Source organism: Melanerpes formicivorus, unplaced genomic scaffold (genome assembly GCF_026170545.1).
Source record: "Melanerpes formicivorus ecotype bairdi unplaced genomic scaffold, bMelFor1.0.p_v2 SCAF_112, whole genome shotgun sequence".
Lineage (NCBI taxonomy): Eukaryota > Metazoa > Chordata > Aves > Piciformes > Picidae > Melanerpes > Melanerpes formicivorus.
In genome coordinates, this window is record NW_027142464.1 from 180,996 (window position 1) to 206,734 (window position 25,739).

At 46.5% G+C, this 25,739-nt stretch overlaps 1 protein-coding gene across 1 annotated transcript; it reads left to right on the forward strand.

The window, feature by feature from the left end:
- Positions 1 to 4,367: 4,367 nt before the first annotated feature.
- Positions 4,368 to 9,612, forward strand: SOST (sclerostin). The gene is made up of 2 exons (XM_068167036.1): positions 4,368 to 5,156; positions 7,756 to 9,612. The coding sequence occupies exons 1-2, from the start codon at positions 4,940 to 4,942 to the stop codon at positions 8,175 to 8,177; spliced, it is 639 nt and encodes a 212-aa protein (XP_068023137.1). The 5' UTR covers positions 4,368 to 4,939; the 3' UTR covers positions 8,178 to 9,612.
- The last annotated feature ends 16,127 nt before the right edge of the window (positions 9,613 to 25,739 follow it).

The window sequence follows — 25,739 nt, forward strand, 5'->3', positions numbered from 1 at the left end:
AAGAGGACTAAACAGGGCAACGCTCTCAATGGAGTTTTTGAATTGAACTCTTAGGATGGTATCTCCTGTTACCAGTCAATGATAGGTGACTCAGGGTGGAAACCATTTTTAGCTCTGCTTTTAGAGCAGGCTAAAAATAGTTAGAATGTGAGAACACAGCTCCAGTCCTGGATCCTATCCTTCGTCTTTCAGGCTTCCCTTGCTGTTTCAGTACAGTGACATTACAAATTCCTCTGCCTATTTCAACTGGCCAAGGAGAGCTGCTGTGCTTCTCACTGTTAATTACATGCTGTATACTTTCAATTACTACTTTTTTTTGCTGGGGAAGGAAAGGCTTTATAAAAACAGGAATGAGAGCTTCTTGCCATGTAACAGAAAATTGAGAAGGTAGTGGAAGAAATCTTTGTTGTTCTGAATTTACTGCGTGCTTGCCCTTTGCTGTGAGGTGTTGCCTACAAGCAGGCTAATTGGGGAAGTATCACTAAGGTTGGAAGTGACCTCGAGGATCATCGAGTCCAACCTATCAAACACAGGCCTCAGGACTAGAGTCATTCCTTACTGCAACTAGCAACACTACATTTTTTGAGTTGAAGCCTCTTAATTGTGTCTAAAATAGTGTGATCTGGATTTCAGGTGAGTATGTTGGTCATGAACAGCGACGGAGCACTTCCTGCATAGGTAGCACTCTGGAGGAGGGATTCAACCAGTCCAAGTGCCGAGTGCTGCACTTTGGCTATGGCAATCCCATGCAGAGCTACAGACTGGGGTCGGAGTGGCTGAGAGCTCCCAAACAGAGAGGGACCTGGGAGTGCTGATCGACAGCCACCTGAATATGAGCCAGCAGTGTGCCCAGGTGGCCAAGAGGGCCAATGGCATCCTGGCCTGCATTAGGAATAGTGTGGCCAGCAGGAGCAGGGAGGTCATTGTGCCCCTGGACTCTGCTTTGGTTAGGCCACACCTTGAGTCCTGTGTCCAGTTCTAGGCCCCTCAGTTTAAGAAGGACATCAAAACACTTGAACGTGTATTCAGTATCACTAAGGTTGGAAGAGACCTCAAAGATCGTCGAGTCCAACCTGTCACCACAGACCTCATGACTAGAGTAGGGAGGACACTACTGCCCACTGCAGGCTTGAACTCACGACCTTCCCATTAAGGGTCTTATGCACTATCTTTCCCAGCCACTGTATAAGCAGAGGAGAGACATCTGTAACTCAAAATTACGTTTCAAAGCAAAAATAACAACTCCTGAGTGATTTTCATCCCTGCAACTAGAACTGCAAGGTTGACAAGTGTTCCATCTAGCATGCTAACTCTGACCCATGGGTACTGACATCAAGTACTTTGAGACAGAATGCTGCGGGATGTTACTGCTGAAAAGTATCACAGTATAACTTAGGTTGGAAAGGACCCCTAGTCCTATCACTACCTGAGATCCTTCTTTCATGTCCTTCTTATACCTGAGCTGACGTCATATGGTATGGAATACCTCTTTGGCCAGTCTGAGTCAGCTGGCTCAGTTGTGTCCCCTCCCAAGATCCTGCCCACCCCTCAATGTACTCCTGGGGCAGGGAAATGTTGAAAGGACACAGCTCGGATACCGAATTCAGCCGTAGCCAAAACACTGCTGTGTTATCAACTGCTGCTGCAAAAAAAACCCACAGCACTAGAACGATGCTGTGAGGAGAATTAACTCCACCTCAGTTCAGCCCAATACAATCTCCACCCCTTATTCCATACCATTTGCATCAAGCTCAGGTTCTACACATTTCAATACATTTAACTATCTCATTTGATTCTTACACCAAAAAAAATTCCTTGCTTACATTCACAACCTGATCTACATACTTAAACTATCTCAATACTCCAACATATAGAGACTTATATCAATGTCTCAGTCCTCTCTTAAAGTTGTTTTATTTCCTGCTCCTGCAGATGTCATTTGGGAATATTCAAGACAGGAGAAGCAGGATATTCTGTTCTTGGACACCAGCTTCAGATGGTCTCAACCACTGTGTCGTTCTTGATCCTTGCAAAACTTCATCAGTCTGTGTTGTTCTTCACAGTATCACTTAGGTTGGAAAGGACCTCGAGGATCATCGAGTCCAACCTATCAACACAGACCCCATGACTAGACCATGGCACCAAGTGCCACGTCCAATCTCCCCTTGAACGCCTCCAGGGTCGATGACTCCACCACCTCCCTGGGCAACCCGTTCCAATGCCGAATGACTCGCTCGGTGAAGAACTTCCTCCTCACCTCGAGTCTAAACCTCCCCTGGCACAGCTTGAGACTGTGTCCCCTTGTTCTGGTGCTGGTTGCCTGGGAGAAGAGGCCAACCCCTTCCTGGCTACAACCACCCTTCAGGTAGTTGTAGAGGGCAATGAGGTCACCCCTGAGCCTCCTCTTCTCCAGGCTAAACAATCCCAGCTCCCTCAGCCTCTCCTCATAGGGCTGTGCTCAAGGCCTCTCCCCAGCCTTGTTGCCCTTCTCTGGACATGCTCAAGTGTTTCGATGTCCTTCTTAAACTGAGGGGCCCAGAACTGGACACAGGACTCAAGGTGTGGCCTAACCAAAGCAGAGTACAGGGGCACAATGACCTCCCTGCTCCTGCTGGCCACACTATTCCTAATGCAGGCCAGGATGCCATTGGCCCTCTTGGCCACCTGGGCACACTGCTGGCTCATATTCAGGTGGCTGTCGATCAGCACCCCCAGGTCCCTCTCTGTTTGGGAGCTCTCAGCCACTCCGACCCCAGCCTGTAGCTCTGCATGGGATTGCCGTAGCCAAAGTTCTGCAACATGCAACTCACATTATTCACATTCTAAATCACCTTTCCCCCAGTGTTAGGTCCCTTTGTGGCACACACTGAGTCTTGTAAGGGTCTGTTTGGGAGAATTAGTGTCCTATTCAATTTGTCTATCTTGCAAATAAACCCTGGAAATCCATTGTCGAGGGTTTTTTCCCTTACATTTCAATTCCAGTATGCCCAGGTTGCTGGCCAGCTGATTCACCAGATGGAGCTGCAGGCTTATAATTCTTCACCAGAGAGTTGTCATTCCGTTCCTGAACAATGCTATTGTGTGAATCTCATGTATTCTCATCACTGAAAATGGCAGCCACTAGGCTGTTTTATCAGAGCATTTGCTGCTCTCTGGTGGGAAAGGACTAAGATGCCATTTATTCCTGACTACATCATAGCATTCACACTGATATATCCTCAAGGCAGTATGTGAATCAGCAAAATTCTTAGGAGACAGACGAAAGGTGCTTGGGCACGGGGGGAGCTTAGCAGCATCTTAGGAATAGAACCATTTGAGAAGCACACAAATTCTTCTTGAACACATCAGAAACTGAATCTCTGGGCAGCTTGTAAATTACAAGCTGCTGTCCACAGATAAGCTTGAGCTGCACATGTGTCTTTAGGGTCTGGATACCCAACAGGACACTCACAGCCTACGTGTGGACCGAGGCAGTTGCACAGAAAGCACCAGGCACTGTGCCAGGTCAGGGGAACTGTCAGAACAGAATGCAAGCTTTAGGTAATGAGGCTTACAGTAGCAAGGAAAAAGTCAGGCAATAAACCAGTTCAGACTCTGCTGAATTAAATATTTTCATGAGGATGGACATGAAAAAACTTTGCAGTTACACATGTGGGTGTCCCTCTCTTGCTTTAAGCTTTGCTTTCATTAGCTGTGATGTGTAATATATGACCTGACTAAAAGCTGAGATGCTTTCCAGTTAATGTATTTAGCCTGGCATCATCCACAAATAACTTCAAAGAGTGCATGGTCTTGAGACAAAAAAAAAATGAAGCAGCTGTCACCACTACCATCTTGTTTTTACACAGAAGAATATCATGGAAGAGCTTTTTAAAACATAACCTATGAATACATTTTGGGCATAAATGTCCTAGACACGAGGTCATAGTATCATAGTATCATTCAGGGTTGGAAGGGACCACAAGGATCATCTCGTTCCAACCCCTCTGCCATGGGCAGGGACACCCCACACTAGATCAGCCTGGCCAGAGCCTCAGCCAGCCTGGGCTTAAACACCCCCAGGGACAGGTCATTAATTGTCACTGCTTGTTGGAAGAATGGAAATCAGTCTGGTCACATTCTGCTGAAAATGAGAATGTGCCCTATATCCAACAGCTGTGCAGAACATCAGCAGGAGGATTTAAAGTACATGTCAGTATTTTTTGGGGGGGGATTTTTATTGAGTGATACGAGGCTGAGAAAGGGCACATCAAAAAAGCAGGACATACAACATCCTGGCTGTTTAACTTAACACCTTCCAAATAGCCTATTTTGGGGTGAAAGTTAAGTGAACCGACTGCTCATTTTGAAGAGAAGCTCTTTCTTGTTCCTTCAGGTATACTTGTGAAACAAAATGTAGAGCTCCTTGTTTTGTAAAGGCAAAAAAAAAGCTACCACTCCAGCTCCTCCCTCCCCTTCCCCCCACCACTTGCCTGCAGAGTCTGAGAAAAACATAACTACTGAGCTACAGTTTATAGATTGGTTATTTTATACCTGAGAGGAAGGGGGAGGAAGAAGGGGGTAGAGGAAGAACATCCCTACAAATAAAAAGTCTGAGAAACCCTTGTAAAAGGCAATAGCAAAAGATTCAACAAGAGAGGCAGAAGCAGAGAGACTTGTCAGGTTGCAATTAATCCTGGTCTTGTCAATCACCAGTGTTACCAGGCAAAAATGAAGCAGATATGAGAAGTTTCTACTCAGAAACTGTAGAATCTCGTCACCATCCCACCCCCACTCACTCTGACAGAAGCCAAGATGAATGAGTTGTTTGGCCCTTCCCACCTTGCACAGCCATTGGCTGGCTTGGTTCTAAAAGGGATTTTAAAAAGGGGAATAATGTGCCTTTGCCTGGGATCTGAGACTGTCAGGGTGCTGAAAAGCTGAACTGTGAGCTGCCACCATGCAGGTCTCTTGGGCTGTGTGCTCTCTCTGTGTCTTACTACAAATTGCCTTTCAATCTGTGGAAGGGTGGCAGATGTTTAAAAATGATGCTACAGAAATCATTCCTGAGGTCACTGAAAACACAGAACCACCGATGGAGCAGACCTTCAGCAACAATACCATGAACCAGGCAAAGCATGGAGGAAGACACATACAACAAGCTCCAGACCCTAATGGTAAGAAAAGCAGCATGATTATCACTATCTTGGACCCTAACAGATCATTTGTTTTAGTACATATATATATAAACCCAAAAACATAGGGTATATGTTTGTTGATTAAAACTTTTAGGTGTGGACTTAGTGCTGTAAGAGATAAGGATTTACATCTGCTGTGGAAGAAAGTATCAATGTAAGTGTGAGAAGGGATAGACCAGAGTCTACTGATGAAAACTGTGATCTGTTTAGTAATCCTGAGGTGCTATGACATGCATCCTATTCTGTGCAGCTGCTCTCTGCTGACCAAAGTCCAAGACATTAAATCTGTAGAAGATACGACTTCAGTTTCTCTGTCTTGTGCTTACAAGCACTGTGAGGAAGTATCACAAGTCATCTTCCTCTCTTTGATGTTAGCATGCAGCACTGGGTTGGCAGTGGAGATAATATCAATTCTTAGTATTTAGAAAGGGTCCTACTGTAACAGTTGGACATGGAGGGTGCATGCAGCTAGGTGAGAAAGGTGTGCTGCACCGTGCTTTGCCAGCAAACAGCTTTCCAGCCAGATTCCAGCAGCCCAAAGAGCTGGTATGAACAGCTGAAGCAATGCCAAGGGGAATACGTGTCCAGATGAATTGGAAGGGATTTTGTTTCTGCAGAGGTGTGTAATGTTAGAATCAGTTTCTATTGTACATTGCAGATCTGAGGTAGCCTTTTTCTGGGAACAACTGCAAGGGAATTGTGTTTTTCTGCTGCAGCTACTGGTTAAGTTGATTAAAACCATAGCATTAACAGTATGTTACAAGAAAACTATGAAGGTTCTGAGAGTGTAAGTTTATAAGGCTTTTAAATCCCTTAAAAGGGAAGTGCTTTGCTTCTCACAGGCAGCCTCACCAATCACCAGGCCAAGGCAGGTTGGTTTTGTTGTTATATCTGAACACCTCATTCTTTTAGCCTCTTACTACTCTGATATCAACTAAGGGGAATTAGGCCCACTGATGCATGCATATGTTTTGGAGTGCATAGGACCTAGGAGAGTGCAGAAGTTTGGACAGTTACTCAAGATCTGCAATGCTCGTTTTTGATAAGTTTAACACAAGGAATCAAAATGAACCTCCAAAGTGGCTAGACCTTCCCAGGACAGATGACATTGCACCAGGCATGAAAAATGGGGGGAGGGGTTTGCCCACAAGTAAATGAAGGCAGGAAAATCCCATCAAAATTTCCCCTGAAGTAACCACTACTTCTGGGGTTACACTGGGGAGAAGAGGAGACTCAGGGGTGACCTCATCACTCTCTACAACTACCTGAAGGGAGGTTGTAGACAGGCGGATGATGGCCTCTTCTCCCAGGCAGCCAGTACCAGAACAAGAGGACACAGTCTCAGGCTGTGCCAGGGGAGGTTCAGGTTGGATATCAGGAAGAAGTTCTACACAGAGAGAGTGATTGCCCATTGGAATGGGCTGCCCAAGGAGGTGGTGGAGTCACTGTCATTGGAGGTGTTCAGGAGGAGACTTGATGGGGTGCTTGGTGCCATGGGTTAGCTGTTTGGGTGGGTTGGATTGGTTGATGGGTTGGACACGATCTTGAAGGTCTCTTCCAACCTGGTTTGGTTTATTCTAAATAAAGGTATTCTAAACTTCAGAAGCCCTACTGCCCATCTGCAAAACCCTTATATGGAAATGTAGGTAGCAGCACGAGAAGGATTTTATTCCTCAGTGCGTACATTGCTATTCAAGGGCCTCACAACTAGAGCAGCCAAATTCAGAAGCTGCACGAGTGAGCCTTTGCAGATACTTTTCCCAAAGGCTGCCATTCCAGACATCTGGCTTGTATCTTGAAAGTCTCTTCCAACCTGGTTTATTCTACGTATTCTATTCTACCTAGCTCAGAGCTAGGTATCAGCTACAAAAAGGCAAAACCAAAATAAAAAGTGTGTTTTGAAGGATAAGGAAGAAAAGAGTCACAGTATAACTTAGGTTGGAAACGATCTCGAGGATCATCGAGTCCAACCTATCAACACAGACCCCATGACTAGACAATGGCACCAAGTGCCACATCCAACTCCTCTTGAATGCCTCCAGGGACGATGACTCAACCACCTCCCTGGGCAACCCGTTCCAATGACTCGCTTGGTGGAGAACTTCCTCCTCACCTCGAGTCTAAACCTCCCCTGGCGCAACTTGAGACTGTGTCCCCTTGTTCTGGTGCTGGTTGCCTGGGAGAAGAGACCAACCCCTTCCTGGCCACAACCACCCCTCAGGTAGTTGTAGAGGGCAATGAGGTCACCCCTGAGCCTCCTCTTCTCCAGGCTAAACAATCCCAGCTCCCTCAGCCTCTCCTCACAGGGCTTGTGTTCAGGGCCTCTCCTCAGCCTTGTTGCCCTTCTCTGGACACCTTCAAGTGTCTCGATGTCCTTCTTAAACTGAGGGGCCCAGAACTGGACACAGGACTCAAGGTGCAGCCTAACCAATGTAGTACAGGGGCACAATGACTTCCCTGCTCCTGCTGGCCACACTATTTCTAATGCAGGCCAGGATGCCATTGGCCCTCTTGGCCACCTGGGCACACTGCTGGCTCATATTCAGGAGTCAGTAATTAACGTGTTTCTTGTTTGCAGATGCCTCTGAGTTCAGCTGCAGAGAGATGCGAACCACCCGCTACATCACAGAAGGGCCTTGCCGCAGCATCAAGCCTGTCAAGGAACTGGTTTGCTCTGGTCAGTGTGTCCCCTCACACCTCCTTCCGAATTCGATTGGAAGAGGGAAGTGGTGGCGGCAGAACGCACCGGATTTCCGCTGCATTCCGGCTCACACTCGCACGCAGCGCATCCAGATGACTTGTCCCGAGGAAGAGACTCGGACTTACAAATTCCGAGCTGTCACATCCTGTAAATGCAAGCGCTACACTCGCTACCACAACCAGTCTGAGCTGAAGGACTTTGGAAAGGAAACTGTCAGGCCTCAGAAGAACAAGAAGCCCCGTCTCTCCAGAGCCAGGAGCAGCAAATCTAACCAGCACGAGTTAGAAAATTCATACTAGAAGGCAGCTCTGAGAGATACAGCCTCGCAGCTCTGGCTATTTTACTAAACATCAAATGGCACTCAAAGGCCACAGCACGATGTTCTGACCGCAGCAGGTTCCACTTCCTTCTGCTAAACTGGGTCAAAGTCTCACATAGTCAAAAAATCTGTCAGATTATAGCAGTTATGGTCTGATAAGAGAATGAGATAGACTGAGGTGGAGGTTGCAACACCTAAATTCAGTATGAGAGGAGAGGTAGAACTTGGATATTCACTCGAGATCATGTGCTTTGTACAATTAGGAAGGCAGAGGAAAGCAAAGCTGTTATGGTGGCAGTCATACTTTGTTACAAGCCATTCTACTCACTTTAGGTGAGGAGAAAACTGAGATCTCTTTCCCACTTTTACAAGTGCCATGATGCATGACAAGCATGTGATTAGGGAAGCACCAGGAGAGCTACTGCTCTCTGAAGGAGTTGGAGGAAGACAGTGATAGGAGGGATTTCACAGTTAGAGATCCAAACGGTTGGGAACCTAACCGCCTGTCAGATGCCCTCACGCCCTAGAGTGTAAGAATCCAAACGTGCCAATTGTGCCCTCAAACCAGAAGTGTGACAAGCCTTTTTCATATTTTGAATTAAAAGACTGTAAGATCAGAGTCAAAGCAGATTTTCCCAGCTGAAGCCATGTTTAAGGACAATGACTTTCTTTAGGAACACTTACATTCTACCAAGAGGAGGAGATTTATGAAAGGGATGCTTCTCTCAAACCAGATAACCTCACTGATGTTTGTCCTGCAAATCTAACGTCAAAGACACCGATCACTCTTTATCTCCTAGAACATAATTGACTTCAGTATCAGTTTAGATGTCTGAATTTACATTTCCTATCCTGTAGAGTTTGAATTATCTGGCCACACACTTCATAGCACTACAGGCTGTGCGAGCCAAGCTCTGGGAGCAAAGCGCTGGCCCCGCATTAAAAGTGAGCCTCTGCTAATTTCAAAGTCATTAATTCCTCTAGAAAAGTCTTTGGCATGTACAACTTTGGTTAAGTCATTAGTTTGACAGCAACTTTCCTTTAGGCAGCTTCTCAACATTCAGACTAATATTTGTGTAGTTATGTTAAAGAATATTAGTAGGAAGAGGGTCACCACACGCTGTGTATGTCCTGTAGAAGCGCTGAGCCTCCTAGCAGACGAGCACAGTTTGAAACGAAAACACTTCCTTAACGCTCCTATTTTCTGTGTCATGCAGAGATCACATAAACCACAGAGATTTGCATTGCTGATAGATTTTGCAGCTATTTTATGTGGGACCAGCATCTTAAAGGAAAAAAAAAAAACACAAAAAAGGTGTTTTGGAGAGCAAATTACCTATTTATTTATTTCCTCAGAAATTATTTATGCAATGTTTTTCTGCATAGAGAACTGAAAGCGACACTGCTTAAAAACACTAGCCTGTTGTTTTTAACTATATTGTGAATAAAGTAGAAACTATGACTAACTGTAGGAAGACTCATTGATTTTCTCAGTCACGAGGCACAACAGCAGAGATTTATTGGATGATGAGAGCAGACTCAAGGGGCCTCTAGGTAAAGATAGTGTCATTATCACAGTCTCACAGTATCACTCAGGTTGGAAAGGACCTCGAGGATCATCGAGGCCAACCCAACACAGACCCCATGACTAGACCATGGCACTAAGTGCCACGTCCAATCTCCTCTTGAACGCTTCCAGGGACGATGACTCCACCACCTCCCTGGGCAACCCGTTCCAATGACGAATGACTTGCTTGGTGAAGAACTTCCTCCTCACCTCGAGTCTGAACCTCCTCTGGCACAGCTTGAGACTGTGTCCCCTTGTTCTGGTGCTGGTTGCCTGGGAGAAGAGGCCAACCCCTTCCCGGCTACAACCACCCTTCAGGTAGTTGTAGAGGGCAATGAGGTCACCCCTGAGCCTCCTCTTCTCCAGGCTAAACAATCCCAGCTCCCTCAGCCTCTCCTCACAGGGCTTGTGTTCAAGGCCTCTCCCCAGCCTTGTTGCCCTTCTCTGGATATGTTCAAGTGTTTCGATGTCCTTCTTAAACTGAGGGGCCCAGAACTGGACACAGGACTCAAGGTGTGGCCTAACCAAAGCAGAGTCCAGGGGCACTATGACCTCCCTGCCCCTGCTAGCCACATACTATTAACATACTATCATCTGACTAAACAGCTCCTGCTCCACCACCACCATTATTGCACCCATCCCAGAGCCAGGGACGAGACCCTCACCAGCCAAGACACCACACAGCCCCAGTAAGGAGGCCTAGACAGCACCCATGGATGATACCGGAGGAGCCATCAATACTATTTTTACCTAACTGGGGGGCCACGAGGCCCCCCAGCCTTTGTCACCACCACCCAGTGTGCACCATGGGGACTCACCAGTGATGAGAGAAGGATCCCTCAGCCCAGATGGGCTCAGCTTAGGGCTTCTGCCTTTACTGGGGGGAGGATTAAAAGGGGGAGTAGGTGGGGAGGACAAAGTGGCCACACCTGGAGTGGGAGGAGACTCCAACAGAGCCCAGGTGCTCTGGGATTTGAGGGGAAAAAGGGGCAGGTGAGGGACTTAAAGGGTGTCAGGTAATGATAGGACTAAGGGGAATGGAACAAAAATCAGAAATGGGTAGATTCAGATTGGATGTTAGGAAGAACTTCTTCCCCATGAGGGTGGTGAGACACTGGAAGAGTTTGCCCAAGGAGGTGGTAGAAGCCTCGTCCCTGGAAGTTTTTAAGGCCAGGCTGGCTGTAGCTCTGGGCAACCTGATCTAGTGTGAGGTGTCCCTGCCCAGGGCAGGGGGGTTGGAACTGGATGCTCCTTGAGGTCCCCTCCAACCCCAACAATTCTATGATTCTACAACAATTTTGCAGTTTAGGCTGGATGTTAGGAAGAAATTCTTCACAGAAAGAGAGACTGTCCATTGGAATGAACTGCCAGGGAGTTGGCAGAGTCACCATCCCTGGAAGTGTTTAGAATAAGACTAGATGAGGCACTTAGTGCCATGGTTTAGTTGATTAGGTGGTGTTAGGTGATAGGTTGGACTTGATGATCTTGAAGGTCTTTTCCAACTTGGTTAATTCTGTGATTCTGTAGTATGAAGCTGATTTGCTGCAAAGACAATGAATTACCAATCAGTCAGGGTCTTGACTCCCATTTCTGTGACAGCATCAGGGCCCTTAATTCCCAATCAGTAGCCCCACATATATCTAAAGAAACTCCTTTAACTTCTTGCTTCAATGCATGACTTTTCTCATGGAAAATTTTTTTCCTGGGAAGAAGTGGAGCTCAGAACTATTTTTACATGGTCATTCCTACTTCTCCTGGGGAAGAAAAACTCAGGTGATTTAATTTTCTCTCCTACCTGCAGTGACATTTCCTGATTCACGTTCTTACAAACTGATTAAGCCACCAAAGCAGTCTGTGAATGTCAGTCAACATTTCTGGATTGAGCTCTGATGGCTTGCAAGTGCTGCCAAGCACCACTTAAACTTCCTAACAATTTGATAGTGTAGACCTATGCCCACTTTGATTTAGAAGGCCGTGTTATTCAAGAAACAAAGCCATTTTCCAGGGAAGTCAGGGAAAACAGAGCCTGGAGTGTGCACACACCATGCAGATCTTTGAACACAGCTGTAAAGACAGCTTTTTCAAAACACAGAGTAGATAAGGCAGCCTTTCACTACCATTATTTGCTACCCCTTATAAAAACTAATACAGAGAGTTGTCATACTTAGTATCATAGTATCATTCAGAGTTGGAAGGGACCACAAGGATCATCTAGTTCCAACCCCCCTGCCATGGGCAGGGACACCCCACACTAGATCAGCCTGCCCAGAGCCTCAGCCAGCCTGGGCTTAAACACCTCCAGGGACGGGGCCTCGACCACCTCCCTGGACAACCCATTTCAGGGTTTCACCACTCTCATGGGGAAGAACTTCCTCCTCCCCTCCAGCCTGAATCTCCCCACCTCCAGCTTCATTCCATTCCCCCTAGTCCTATCACTACCTGAGATCCTCAGAAGTCCTTCCCCAGCCTTCCTGTAGGCCCCCTTCAGATCCTGGAAGGCCACAATGAGGTCACCTTGGAGCCTTCTCTTCTGCAGACTGAACAGCCCCAACTCCTTCAGTCTGTCCTCATAGGAGAGGTGCTCCAGCCCTCTGCTCATCCTTGTGGCCCTTCTCTGGACACGTTCCAGCCCCTCCACATCCCTCTTGTAATAGGGGCTCCAGAACTGGACACAGTACTCCAGGTGGGGTCTCACACTTGTGGCAACATTTTCCAGATTTACCCTTGACTTCATGAACCTGGCATTTAATTTTCAGGAATTAGCATGAACACCTGCAAGTGCTGCTTACAAAAAGTTCCTCCAAAAGCTATTCCTCAGTCTCACTGGCATCTAAAATTACTGGCCCATTGCTTTTAAAACGTTGACTCTGACAAGTCAGTAAAAGAGACTTCACTTTATCTAAGACTTCATGCTGGGTTCCAGGCAAAGTATAGGACCTCTGGTGAGCCAGTAGTATCTTTCTCCCAAGTGGTTCACCTTAAAGATGTCCCCTTCTAAATAAAACCAAACAAAACAAACAAACACCTAGCAACCAAACCCAGTGGTCCCACAAAGCTCTCTCGCACCAAAAGTGCAGAACTTTCCTGCTGCCATTCAGGATCTTTCACTTTTCTGCCTTACAATGTAGTGATTGGTTCTTTGCATGTTATAAAAGCTTTCAGAAGAATACATGGAGACCTGAGGCACTTACACTGCTCGGTTTCCTCTCAACACCCATCCTGTTTATGGTTTCTTCACACTGTTTTCCTACCACAGGTGAGAAGTGGATGAGAGGATCAGCCTGCAGATACGCTTGGGTTTTGGTAATCTTACTCCTGAAGCAGTCCCCTCCAATCACCTCTTTTGCAATGTATGTTGTCAGGAGAGGAACAGGAAATCATAATGTTCTGCAAACAGCTGGAAAACCAGACTGTGGGATGTTTCACAGAAGTGGATGACTACACTCCCCACACAGTTCTGGGCCCCTCAGTTTAGGAAGGAGGTTGACTTGCTGGAACAAGTCCAGAGAAGAGCAACAAAGTTGGTGAGGGGTTTGGAACACAGCCCTGTGAGGAAAGACTGAGGGAGCTGGGGTTGCTCAGCCTGGAGAAGAGGAGACTCAGGGGTGACCTTATCACTCTCTACAACTACCTGAAGGGAGGTTGTAGACAGGCTGATGATGGTCTCTTCTCCCAGGCAGCCAGCACCAGAACAAGAGGACACAGTCTCAGGCTGCGCCAGGGGAGGTTCAGGTTGGATGTTAGGAAGAAGTTCTATCCAGAAAGAGTGATTGCCCATTGGAATGGGCTGCCCAGGGAGGTGGTGGAGTCACCATCATTGGAGGTGTTCAGGAGGAGACTTGCTGGGGTGCTTGGTGCCATGGGTTAGCTGTTTGGGTGGGTTGGATTGGTTGATGGGTTGGACACGATGATCTTGAAGGTCTCTTCCAACCTGCTTTGGTTTATTCTAAATAAATAAAGGTTATTTATTCATTTAACTTTAAGCTCTCTATCTTCTAAAAAACCAAAAATCTCTCATGAAAGTGCACATGGTTTTAGCCTCAGTACACATTAGTACACATCGCTTCCAGCTGTTAGCAGGGCTCCAGGGCAAAACAAATGTTTAGAGAGCGACTTGCTGATCTATGGCAGTGCTGGCTGAAAGCATTAATCATGACTTAAGGGACATGCTGTGCAGAGGAGATGCCATCTCTGGCTGGGGGGGTTGAGGATGAGCATCCACAGGAAATTCAAGTCTCTTTCACACCAAACCTATACACTTGCAATTCTTTCAAGAGAAAAAACCCTTGATCCAGTACCGAGAGGAAAGCACTGAAACCACAGCGACCTTCAATGCTCCTTTCATCAATGAAACATTGCTGGGCACAAGACATACATGGGACAGGCTTTTTAAGAGTGACAAATTCTCCAGTGGGGCTTTGTAATGGGCAGAGGCCTGCTCTGAAAATCCTTTTACAGACACATTAAACAGCTTTTCTTCAGGACTATGAATTTTTCAGGCAAGAGAGAATTTCCTCATTGTAATTTTTGCAATAAAATGCCATAATGGTATGTAATTTAGGTGTTGCTGAACTAAATTTACCTTCACATGGCTGGAGACAGCTGCCTGCCAGCAGCTGAACAACTGTCATAATGGGTAGTCCACAGGAAAAACAATCAAGTTGGGCTTTTTCAGACAGTATTCACGATTTCCCCAAATCAGCTTTGAACATTCATTTGTCCCCTCTTTTTACCTCCAACTCGTGTAGGTGACAAACCATACTGTATTCTCTCCACAACCTACTATAAATAGTCAGCCTGCTTTATTTCCTTTTCTGGCAAAAACACAATTCTGCTATCACTCAGGGAAAGATACATTCACAGGCAGCACAAACAGTCTGCTGGCATCCACCAGGTCCCAAAGATTTTGCGTGAGGTCCAACTTTTTGATTACAAGTTGCACAATAAAGAGCTTCACTTCATCCAGTGAGGTCCTAGGCACAGAAAACACATTATGCATGTGCTCTGCAAATGTGGTTGAGAAAATCAGCATTGTGAAAGACAGAAGGAATAAACATGTATTTTTTTAGCCATATGACATCAACTTATAATTAGCTCGCTTCACTCAAATTAGTGCAGTATATGGGCATGGAGAACAACTTTTCTATAGTAAACAGGCTCAAAGGTCTTAAGATAGGACATGTTTATATGCAGCTCGAGTTTGGATCGAACATACTGTGCAGCTGTAACCTGAAATTTGAACACATTGAAACTCTCCTCCATAGGCGAGTAATGGAAGCCCACCTTTAAAATAACTCACAGGTTAAAACAAAGGCAGTACAAGCTGCAGCACCTGCAAATGCAACTGGTGTTACCCAGTGACACAAAGCAGGGCAACTTTTGGTCTCAAAGCCATCAGAGAACAATCCTGCACAAAGGTTTTTTTTCCAGTCACATACAAGGGGCTGGACATTTCTGTTCCCAGAACTGTGAGAACAGCTTTTACCCTGGCTGTTAGAGAGGTGTTGTCGTAGGGTTGGAAGGGTAAGGCCAAAAAGCCTCCTCCCTCCCCCCTGTAAAGTAAAGGGAAAGAAAGTTGAAAAGGGAAAAAAAAACCTCACAGCTGCATTAGCAAAGCAATGGGTGCTGTATATTTACAAAGCAATATAGGCTATGCAGGGGAATTTACAGAATTTACAATATTTACAATATATACAAAAATATACAATAAAGTAGCACAGAAATGAGAGTTTCCCCCCCCCTCTGCTGAGGGGGTTCCCCACCTCTGCTCCCCCTTCTCTCCCCCTTTCCCCAGAGAGTGGGTTAGAAAGAGAGAGAAAGAGAAAAAAGGGTTAGAAGCAGTTACGTGTTAATTGGAAAGCGGTTAATACAGGCCTTGCAGCTTATCAGTTTCAAGGTCAAGCCTTGGCCGAAAGCCCAGAGCCAGCGAGCTGCTGCCACCAAAAGAGGGGGAAAAGTAAGACTGACCAGAAAAGTGCAGGAATGCCCATGACACTCTGCTACACTCCCAGTTCAGAAGGTGCTTCCTCCCAATCTACCAATGAAATTAGTTTAGATCCGTCTTTTCGTTTACAAACATCCGACCACCATATTCCCTTTCTTAAGGGGACAGCCTCAAACAGTCACAGGTGTAAAGTCAGGCTGCAGTGTTTCATGGACAAGGGCCACGATGTCATCTTCTCTTTCCACTGAATTAGGCATACAGTGCTTTTCTGAATTGTTCTGATGCCAAAATGAATTTTGTTCTTCCTGTGCCTGGAGATTGAAGTGAAGGACTGTTGTTTTCTTCTGTCTCTGTTAACCATTCCTGATACTGGACCATGAAACCCTAAATATTCTCACTCCCTCTATTATGGGGATAAGTTACTCTTGTGAAAATAGGACCACAGAATCACAGAATATTAGCAGCTGGAAGGGACCTCCAGAGTCATCGAGTCCAACCCTGCTGCCAAAAGCAGGATCACCTAGGGGAGTCCACACAGGAGTGTTTCCAGGGTAATAAAACTAATCAGTAAAATGTCAGTAGAGGTAAAACTTATCAGCACAAGCCCTGACAATTCTGAGATAAAAGTATAAGGAACACAAAAACAACCCTGAAAACATTATTTCACCTCTACCATGTCACAATGTATGGCTAAGTTGAACAGTTTTAGGGATGGGGCATCCACAGCTGCTCTGGGCAACCTGTTCTACTGTCTCATCACTCTCACAGTAAAGAATTTCTTCTTAATATCTAACCTATCACAGTATCACAGTATAACTTAGGTTGGAAAGGACCTCGAGGATCATCGAGTCCAACCTGTCAACACAGACCCCATGACTAAACCATGGCACCAAGTGCCACATCCAATCCCCTCTTGAACGCCTCCAGGGATGGGGACTCCACCACCTCCCTGGGCAACCCGTTCCAATGACGAATGACTCGCTCAGTGAAGAACTTCCTCCTCACCTTGAGTCTAAACCTCCCCTGGCACAGCTTGAGACTGTGTCCTCTTGTTCTGGTGCTGGTTACCTGGGAGAAGAGACCAACCCCTTCCCGGCCACAACCACCCCTCAGGTAGTTGTAGAGGGCAATGAGGTCTCCCCTGAGCCTCCTCTTCTCCAGGCTAAACAATCCCAGCTCCCTCAGCCTCTCCTCATAGGGCTTGTGTTCAAGGCCTCTCCCCAGCCTTGTTGCCCTTCTCTGGACACGTTCAAGTAACCTAAGCCTACCCTCCTTCCACTTAAAACCATCAACCTTCATCCTATCACTACAGTCCCTGAGAAACCCTCCCCATGTTTTCTGCGGACCCCCAGTAAGTACTGACAAGCTGTAAGGTCTTCCCACAACTTTTCTTCTCTAGGCTAAACAACCCCAGCTCTCTCAGCTTGTCCTCATAGCAGAGGTGTTCCAGCCCCCTGATCATCTTTGAGTCCCTCCTCTGGACCCATTCAAGCAGGTCCATGTGTGTCTTACACAGGGGTCCTCAGAGATAACTTAGTACTGCAGGTGAGGGTCTCACAAGAGCAGAGTAGAGGAGGAGAATTCCCTGCTTCAACCTGCTGGCCACACTTCTTTTGATGCAGCCCAGAACATGGTTGGCTTTCTGGACTGCTAGTGCACTTTTTTTTCTTTTTGTCCACTAGTACCCTCAAGTCTTTCTCTGCAGGGCTGCTGGCAATCCAGTCATTGCCTAACCTATACACCAGTGTTTGGAATTGCCTCAACCCAGGTGCAAGACCTTGCATTTGGCCTTACCTCTCTAGCCTGTCAAGGTCACGCTGGTCGGCATCCCTTCCCCGTAGAGCATCAACTACACCATGCAGGTTGATGTCATTGCACACTTTGGTATCCAAGCTTGTAGTATATTTCAGGCCTACTTCTCTCTGAAGGGCTACCAAGGGCTGGCTAGTTCATGCCCATGCCATGAAGATCCATTTTAGCCATCACAGGCAGGTCAGTGTGTGTGTGTGAATCACTTTTTTGCCATATTTTTGGCACTCAGATTCCAACCAACATTAGTGGGGCTGTAGCAGTACTTCAGCATTAGTACTTCAGATGTAAATTGTCCCACACATCCAAGATGTGGTCTGTGCTTGGTGTTCATAAGTGCAATAGGTTCATTTCATCTCAAAGGGTAGCAGCTCTGACTCTTGAGTTAAAAGCCCAAAGTCCTGCATCTTCCTACTGAAGACTCCTACATTCAGACTCAACCTTTCTTGTTCACAGCTTTCCAGGCAATTTAAATATACTCTCAAACTGAGAAATAAAAGTGTATTTATTTTGTGGTTACCAAGCCCCTAAATTAAACAGACATCTTTATCACTTCACCAACAACTTAATGCTTGTGGCATGAAGTTATTTCAATGTCTTAAGCAAACAGCTCAGTTCTGGCTAGATAAATAACTTATGTCATTCTTCATTCAAGCTACCAGATTCTTTGGTGTAAAAACTCCCCTTAGGAGAGGGCTTGGGACACAGTGGCTCCTCTGAGGCTATTTACATCTGCCAGATTCTCTAATCTCTTCTTCCTTCCTTCCTCCTGCCTATTTCCTTCCCTTTCACTATAATATGGACAGTATTTAACTCTAATGTTTCCAGTCTGCACAACATGCTTTTAGAATTGGGTGGTGGCTGTTGTGTGTTGGGTCTTTTTATAACCAGAAATAAGGCTTAATTTAAGGTAATTGCTGTCCCATTTGGAGGGTTTTGCTATTTGCAGGACCTTATTTTCTTCTAGTCAAATTAGCACGAGAAGATAGTTTTAAAAGTGATCATTTTCTTCTAAAATTGCTCTTCAGATTAAGAGTGGTGCTAAGAACCCGAAACTTTTCACTCATTTCCCCAGGTAACAAGTGACAGGATGAGAGGAAATGCCCTTAAGTATGCCGGGGGGGGGGGTTTAGATGGGCTATTAGGAAACATTTCTTCACCCAAAGGGTCACTGGGCTCTGGAAGGGGCTGACCATGGAAACGGGGGGGTTGCCACCCATGCAGTTGTTTAAAGGGATGTGTTGGGTCATGGTTGGACTCAAAGATCTTAATATTTTTTTTTCCAGCCTGGCAATTCTTTGATTCTGTGATTAATTTCTGCATGTCTAGAAAGAAAAGTATCATTATCAGGAAGTCATTATTTAGGAGAGAGAGAGAGAGGACAGACAACTTCACTGCAGCATTCCTGCAGCAATAACTGCGCACCTGAAGGATGGCCAAGGGCTCAGGTCCAGCCAACATGGATTCAGGAAGGGCAGATCCTGCCTCTCCAACCTGATCTCTTTCTATGATCAGGTGACCCGCCTGGTGGATGTGGGGAGGCCTGTGGATGTGGTCTACCTAGACTTCAGCAAGGCCTTTGACACCGTCCCCCACAGCAAACTGCTGACTAAGCTGTCAGCCTGTGGATTGGACCACTACACTCTGTGCTGGGTTAGGAACTGGCTGGAGGGCCGGGCCCAGAGAGTGGTCGTGAACGGTGCCGCATCCAGCTGGAGGCCAGTCACCAGTGGTGTGCCCCAGGGATCAGTGCTGGGCCCTGTCCTCTTCAACATATTCGTTGATGATCTGGATGAAGGGGTAGAGTCAGTCATCAGCAAGTTTGCAGATGACACAAAGTTAGGGGCAGATGTTAGTCAATTAGAGGGTAGAAAGGCTCTGCAGAGGGACCTCGACCGACTGGAAAGATGGGCAGAGTCCAATGGGATGGCTTTCAACAAGTCCAAGTGCCGAGTGCTGCACTTTGGCTATGGCAATCCCATGCAGAGCTATAGGCTGGGGTCGGAGTGGCTGGAGAGCTCCCAGACAGAGAGGGACCTGGGTGTGCTGATCGACAGCCACCTGAATATGAGCCAGCAGTGTGCTCAGGTGGCCAGGAGGGCCAATAGCATTCTGGCCTGCATTAGGAATAGTGTGGCCAGCAGGAGCAGGGAGGTCATAGTGCCCCTGTACTCTGCTCTGGTTAGGCCGCACCTTGAGTACTGTGTCCAGTTCTGGGCCCCTCAGTTTAAGAAGGACATTGAGACACTTGAGCGTGTCCAGAGAAGGGCAACAAGGCTGGTGAGAGGCCTTGAACACAAGCCCTATGAGGAGAGGCTGAGGGAGCTGGGATTGTTTAGCCTGGAGAAGAGGAGGCTCAGGGGTGACCTTATTGCCCTCTACAACTACCTGAAGGGTGGTTGTAGCCAGGAGGGAGTTGGCCTCTTCTCCCAGGCAACCAGCACCAGAACAAGGGGACACAGTCTCAAGCTGCGCCAGGGGAGGTTCAGACTCGAGGTGAGGAGGAAGTTCTTCACCGAGCGAGTCATTCGGCATTGGAATGGGTTGCCCAGGGAGGTGGTTGAGTCATCGACCCTGGAGGCGTTCAAGGGGAGATTGGACGTGGCACTTGGTGCCATGGTCTAGTCATGGGGTCTGCGGTGTCAGGTTGGACTCGATGATCCTCGAGGTCCTTTCCAACCTGGGTGATACTGTGATACTGTGATACCGAATTCCAGTGGACTGATAAAACGCATATGGAATTTCAGCCTGGTCATCAGTTAATATGGGTCTCTGAATAAATGAATCTTCAAATCAGAGGTGTCTGGGATCCCCTTGTTAGCCTAGAGCTAACAGTTACTCATAAGGATTATTCCTTGGAGCTGTACTCTCAAGAAGAACAGAGCAGTGGTACTTTTGGTGAGACCCCACCTGGTGTGCTGCGTCCATTTCTGGAGCCCCTATTACAAGAGGGATGTGGAGGTGCTGGAACGTGTCCAGAGAAGGGCCACAAGGATGAGCAGAGGGCTGGAGCACCTCTCCTGTGAGGACAGACTGAAGGAGTTGGGGCTGTTCAGTCTGCAGAAGAGAAGGCTCCAAGGTGACCTCATTGTGGCCTTCCAGTATCTGAAGGGGGCCTACAGGAAGGCTGGGGAAGGACTTCTCAGGCTCTCAGGTAGTGATAGGACTAGGGGGAATGGAATGAAGCTGGAGGTGGGGAGATTCAGGCTAGATGTGAGGAGGAGGTTCTTCCCCATGAGAGTGGTGAAACCCTGGAATGGGTTGTCCAGGGAGGTGGTCGAGGCCCCGTCCCTGGGGGTGTTTAAGCCCAGGCTGGATGAGGCTCTGGCCAGCCTGATCTAGTGTGGAGTGTCCCTGCCCATGGCAGGGGGGTTGGCACTCGATGATCCTTGTGGTCCCTTCCAACCCTGAATGATACTATGATACTATGATACTATGATACTTTGGGGAGTGAAAAGTGTTGACAAATGCCAGCGCTCAATGGCAGATAGTTTGGTGACAAGAATTAGTGACTAGGATATCCTTACTGAAAAATTGGCTCAGTTTCAGAATTTAAGGGCTGTATGCTCACACATGTCCCTTGCTTATAGCTGGAAATGTTGCCTGGCTAGAATGTCAGGATTTTAGTTTGTTTTTCATTATTTTAGGATGCTTTAAACCTCAAAGTGGCCATCAAATGTGTATGCAATGATTTACAGCACAGGCTGGGCAATCTACATATGAGCAATAAGCTCAGTTCACATCCCATTTACACAGCTCTCAAATATATAATTCTGCATTGGCCAGCAGTCACAGAAGTAGTAGTCACCCTCTAGTTACTGAAATACAGCACTATCATTTTGAAGTACATGTTACACACAGAGATTATAACCCATGATTTTGAATTTACTTGTATTTCTCTGCAAACAGTGAAATTAAATCCTAGACATATATAGAATGCTCTGCTATGTAGAAGGCAAGCAGAAGGCCCACGAGCAGTGAAAATGACATGAGCCTAAGGGCATTTGTGCAAAACCATCTAATTTATTACAGGAAGTTTAGGGGGGGGGGGGTTCTGGGGCAATGGCAGGTATACAAAAGATTCCTATTTGTGAGAGACTAATAAGTTTGTCTCTCTTGGTGTGAGTCAACAAAGATAAACTGATAGCAGAGCCACTGGAAAGAAGGTGGAAAGAATCCTGTCTACCAATCCTGGATGCAAATCAGCTTGTGATTGCATCGTGATAACACGGGACTACACCAATGGACCCAAGGACCCAGCCATCTTAGGGCAAGATAATCTCCACCCATCAAGTACCCTGGGCAGGGTGACACAGTGGTTTTTACCACCTGTTTCCTGATGTGTAAGGAATGTGGGGGGCCTTGTCTGGATGGAGACGGGGGAGACGGAGATTTCCCCCGCTCCATCCAAAATCTTGCCCAAACACACAGCAATACACAGAACCTAAGGATTATTTCCTGCCCCTGGAATTCCTGAGGGACAATATTTGAATACATACCTAAGGACTAAAAACTGTATAAAAGACTTGAGCAACTACTGGTTTGGAGAGAGAAACAGAGGAGAAAAATGGGGAGAAAAACGGAGATGAAGGAAAACACAGGAGACGGGCCAGGCCGCTGAGAAGAGAAAGCTGCAACAATGCTGCTCCGGAGAAAAGAAGCTGCCCAGAGGACCACAGCTCTTCTCCAGCCATCGCCTCAGCACCCTTTCTCTACAGACCCAGGCTGCCCAGAGGAGCCTCAGCACCATTCCTGTACCAACCCAACATCTCCCCAGAGGACCACAGCTGTTCTCCAGCAAAAGCCTCAGCACCGTTTCTCTACAAACCAAACATCTCCTGCAGCACCTTTCCTCCACAGACTTTAACTGTCTTGGGGGGGATGAGGGGTGTGGTAATATAATTCCTTTCCTCTTCTCTCACTCTTCTCTCTCTCCCTCTCTATTTTCTCCCTCTCCCCTTCTTATGTCCACTTTATTTATGTAATGAATAGTCTAGCTGTTGATACTTTGGCCTCATTTGTGCCTCTAATTTCACAACACTGGAGTGTTCTAAAAGAACTTGAGTCTCTTTCCCTCTCCGGACTGAGACACTATTACAGCTTATGTCTAACCTTCTCCATCCTGGCTTACATTGTCAACCCCTTCATATCAGAATTACAACCAAGAATCACAATCTGTATTAGCCAACTGGAATGGAATGGAATGGAATGGAATGGAATGGAATGGAATGGAATGGAATGGAATGGAATGGAATAGAATAGAATAGAATAGAATAGAATAGAATAGAATAGAATAGAATAGAATAGAATAGAATAGAATAGAATAGAATAGAATAGAATAGAATAGGAATAGAATAGACCAGGTTGGAAGAGACCTTCAAGATCATCGCGTCCAACCCTTCAACCAATCCAACCCACCTAAACAACTAACCCATGGCACCAAGCACCCCATCCAGTCTCCTCCTGAGAACCTCAGCAGGCTATTCTTACACAACATAAAATTCAAAAGGTACTCTAAAAAGAAAACTAAGCCTTCATTAGGCAAGTAATCTGATGAGAATGTGGTATAGATTAAATTCCGAGTAATTAAGCAGCATCTAGACAATAATTCGCTCCAAGTAGCACATGTATAAAGAATATCAATATGAAAGACAGAAATTAAAGTAGAATAGAATTAAATGCACTGCAGTTGCAGGGAAGTGAAAACGTGGGGCAGCTGGAATACCGGCATGTCAAATGAGAAAAGCTGCAAGGGGTTATGAGTAACGCCCCTACCCCAAGCCCATTCTGTTTGACTGACTTGCCTTGGTACACTTGGTGTTTTGTGCCCTAAATTACAATATCTGGCAAGAAAAAGAAACACGTTTGCCTTTGACCCATAGTTAAAGCAGGCTGAGAAAATCCCTTTATGATTGGTTAATCGTTCAATGGGGCTAAAAATGTTGTTGTAGCACAATCTGTGGGAACAACACAGGAGAAACATTTGCAGCAGAAAGAATGCTGAGGTTTAATTACTGCACATCACAAGTGAGGGGATTTCAATTTTTAGGGTCCTGTGTTCAGGCAGTTACTAGGTAGCCAGCTTGCACTGGAATATTGATGTTTTAGTGTAATCTCTGCGGTGCCAGAGAACAGTGGAGGGGCCTCATTCTCATGATGGGGTAGAAGGAATGCTACACATTTCTTAGGTCTTATCATCGCGTACATTGCTGTGTCGGGCACTTTAATTAATAACTGTCGACATCTTGTCATTTATCATTACCAAAACAGGAGGTGAGGACCCTTCCATATGCATGCTCTGCAAATAAATTAAAGTTGTCTCACCCAGTCTCACGGGTTTGCTGCTGTCAGTCACTCCTGCTGTCCTTCCTGCAGTTCAAAGACTTGCATCTTATCTCGCTCTCAGGGCCAGGCAGCTATTTATATAAGGTAAACCAAAAGCACATGCACATGTAAGACTGGTGGATAATCAGCCTCAGTTAATATTGTTGCAGAGAGTTCAGTTACTGAGTTCACAAGAAAACATTTGCTGCTAGGTTTGAAATGTATTATCAGAGAAAAATGTTTCACGAGCAAAGACATGCCTAGAAATGGGTCCTTGGGGTATTGGGAATATGCTGCAGTCAGACAATTACATCAATCCAATACTTTTCACCAACTTCAACCATAATTAGTGCAATATCTTCTATTCATAGCTAAATACCAAGGAGTATTTAAGTGCAAAGTGCTCATCTTTCTTTGAAATCAGAGTACCATTCCGAATGTGCCTTAAGAATACTCAGAAGGGCTCTCTGGATACTAGACACAATCTTGATCCTAACAGTCATGAAGAAAAACTTTCTCTCTGCAAATGCCTTGATTCCTCGTAGCATTTTACAGGAAAGATGAACTGCACCTGGAAAGAGAAGGTGGACATAGCTAGAGCAGTACTGTGAGTAATGCACTTCCAAACGCAATCCACTTGTGGTAAATAAACTGTTCATTAGAGATGCTGCTCTGTCTTCAGAGGCACGGTGTGCCAGGAGCCCCACAGAGCTTACCCTTTAAGTCAAAAACAATAAACTGAACTGTTAATTGCAAGAATTTTTCCTGCTAATTAATAGATGCAGATAGAGCTTCCTGTGCCTGCTGTAGGCAAATGATGAAGCAGGCTTTGCAGGTACGTCTGACTGACTCTGGCTATTGAGGATATTGCAGAGGGACCTCGACAGGCTGGACAGATGGGCAGAATCCAACGGCATGAGATTGAACACATCCAAGTGCCAGGTTCTGCACATTGGCCACAACAACCCCAGGCAGTGCTACAGGCTGGGGGCAGAGTGGCTGGAGAGCAGCCAGGCAGAGAGGGACCTGGGGGTACTGGTTGATGATAGGCTGAACATGAGCCTGCAGTGTGCCCAGGCAGCCAAGAGGGCCAATGGCAACCTGGCCTGCATCAAGAACGGTGTGGCCAGCAGGAGCAGGGAGGTCATTCTGCCCCTGTACACTGCACTGCTTAGGCCACACCTCGAGTCCTGTGTCCAGTTCTGGGCCCCTCAGTTTAGGAAGGAGGCTGACTTGCTGGAATGAGTCCAGAGAAGAGCAACAAAGTTGGTGAGGGGTTTGGAACACAAGCCCTATGAGGAAAGACTGAGGGAGCTGGGCTTGCTCAGCCTGGAGAAGAGGAGACTCAGGGGTGACCTTATCACTCTCTCCAACTACCTGAAGGGAGGTTGTAGACAGGCAGATGATGGTCTCTTCTCCCAGGCAGCCAGTACCAGAACAAGAGGACACAGTCTCAGGCTGCGCCAGGGGAGGTTCAGGTTGGATGTTAGGTAGAAGTTCTATCCAGAAAGAGTGATTGCCCATTGGAATGGGTTGCCCGGGGAGGTGGTGGAGTCGCCGTCATTGAAGGTGTTCAGAAGGAGACTTGCTGGGGTGCTTGGTGCCATGGGTTAGCTGTTTGGGTGGGTTGGATTGGTTGATGGGTTGGACACAATGATCTTGAAGGTCTCTTCCAACCTGGTTTGGTTTATTCTAATAAAGGTTTTTATCAGCAGGACGTGCTGGAGGTTCCTGCAAGGACTGCCAGAATGTTCTTTCCAAAAGGAGAATGCTGGCTGCCTTTAAAAGAGTCTGCTACTCAGTAAGGTACTTGTTAAAGCCACTGACACAATCCAGGCCATACTTTCACTTTCCTCAGAAAAATAGTTAAGCAAATTGTGGCATATGGGAGCTTGACC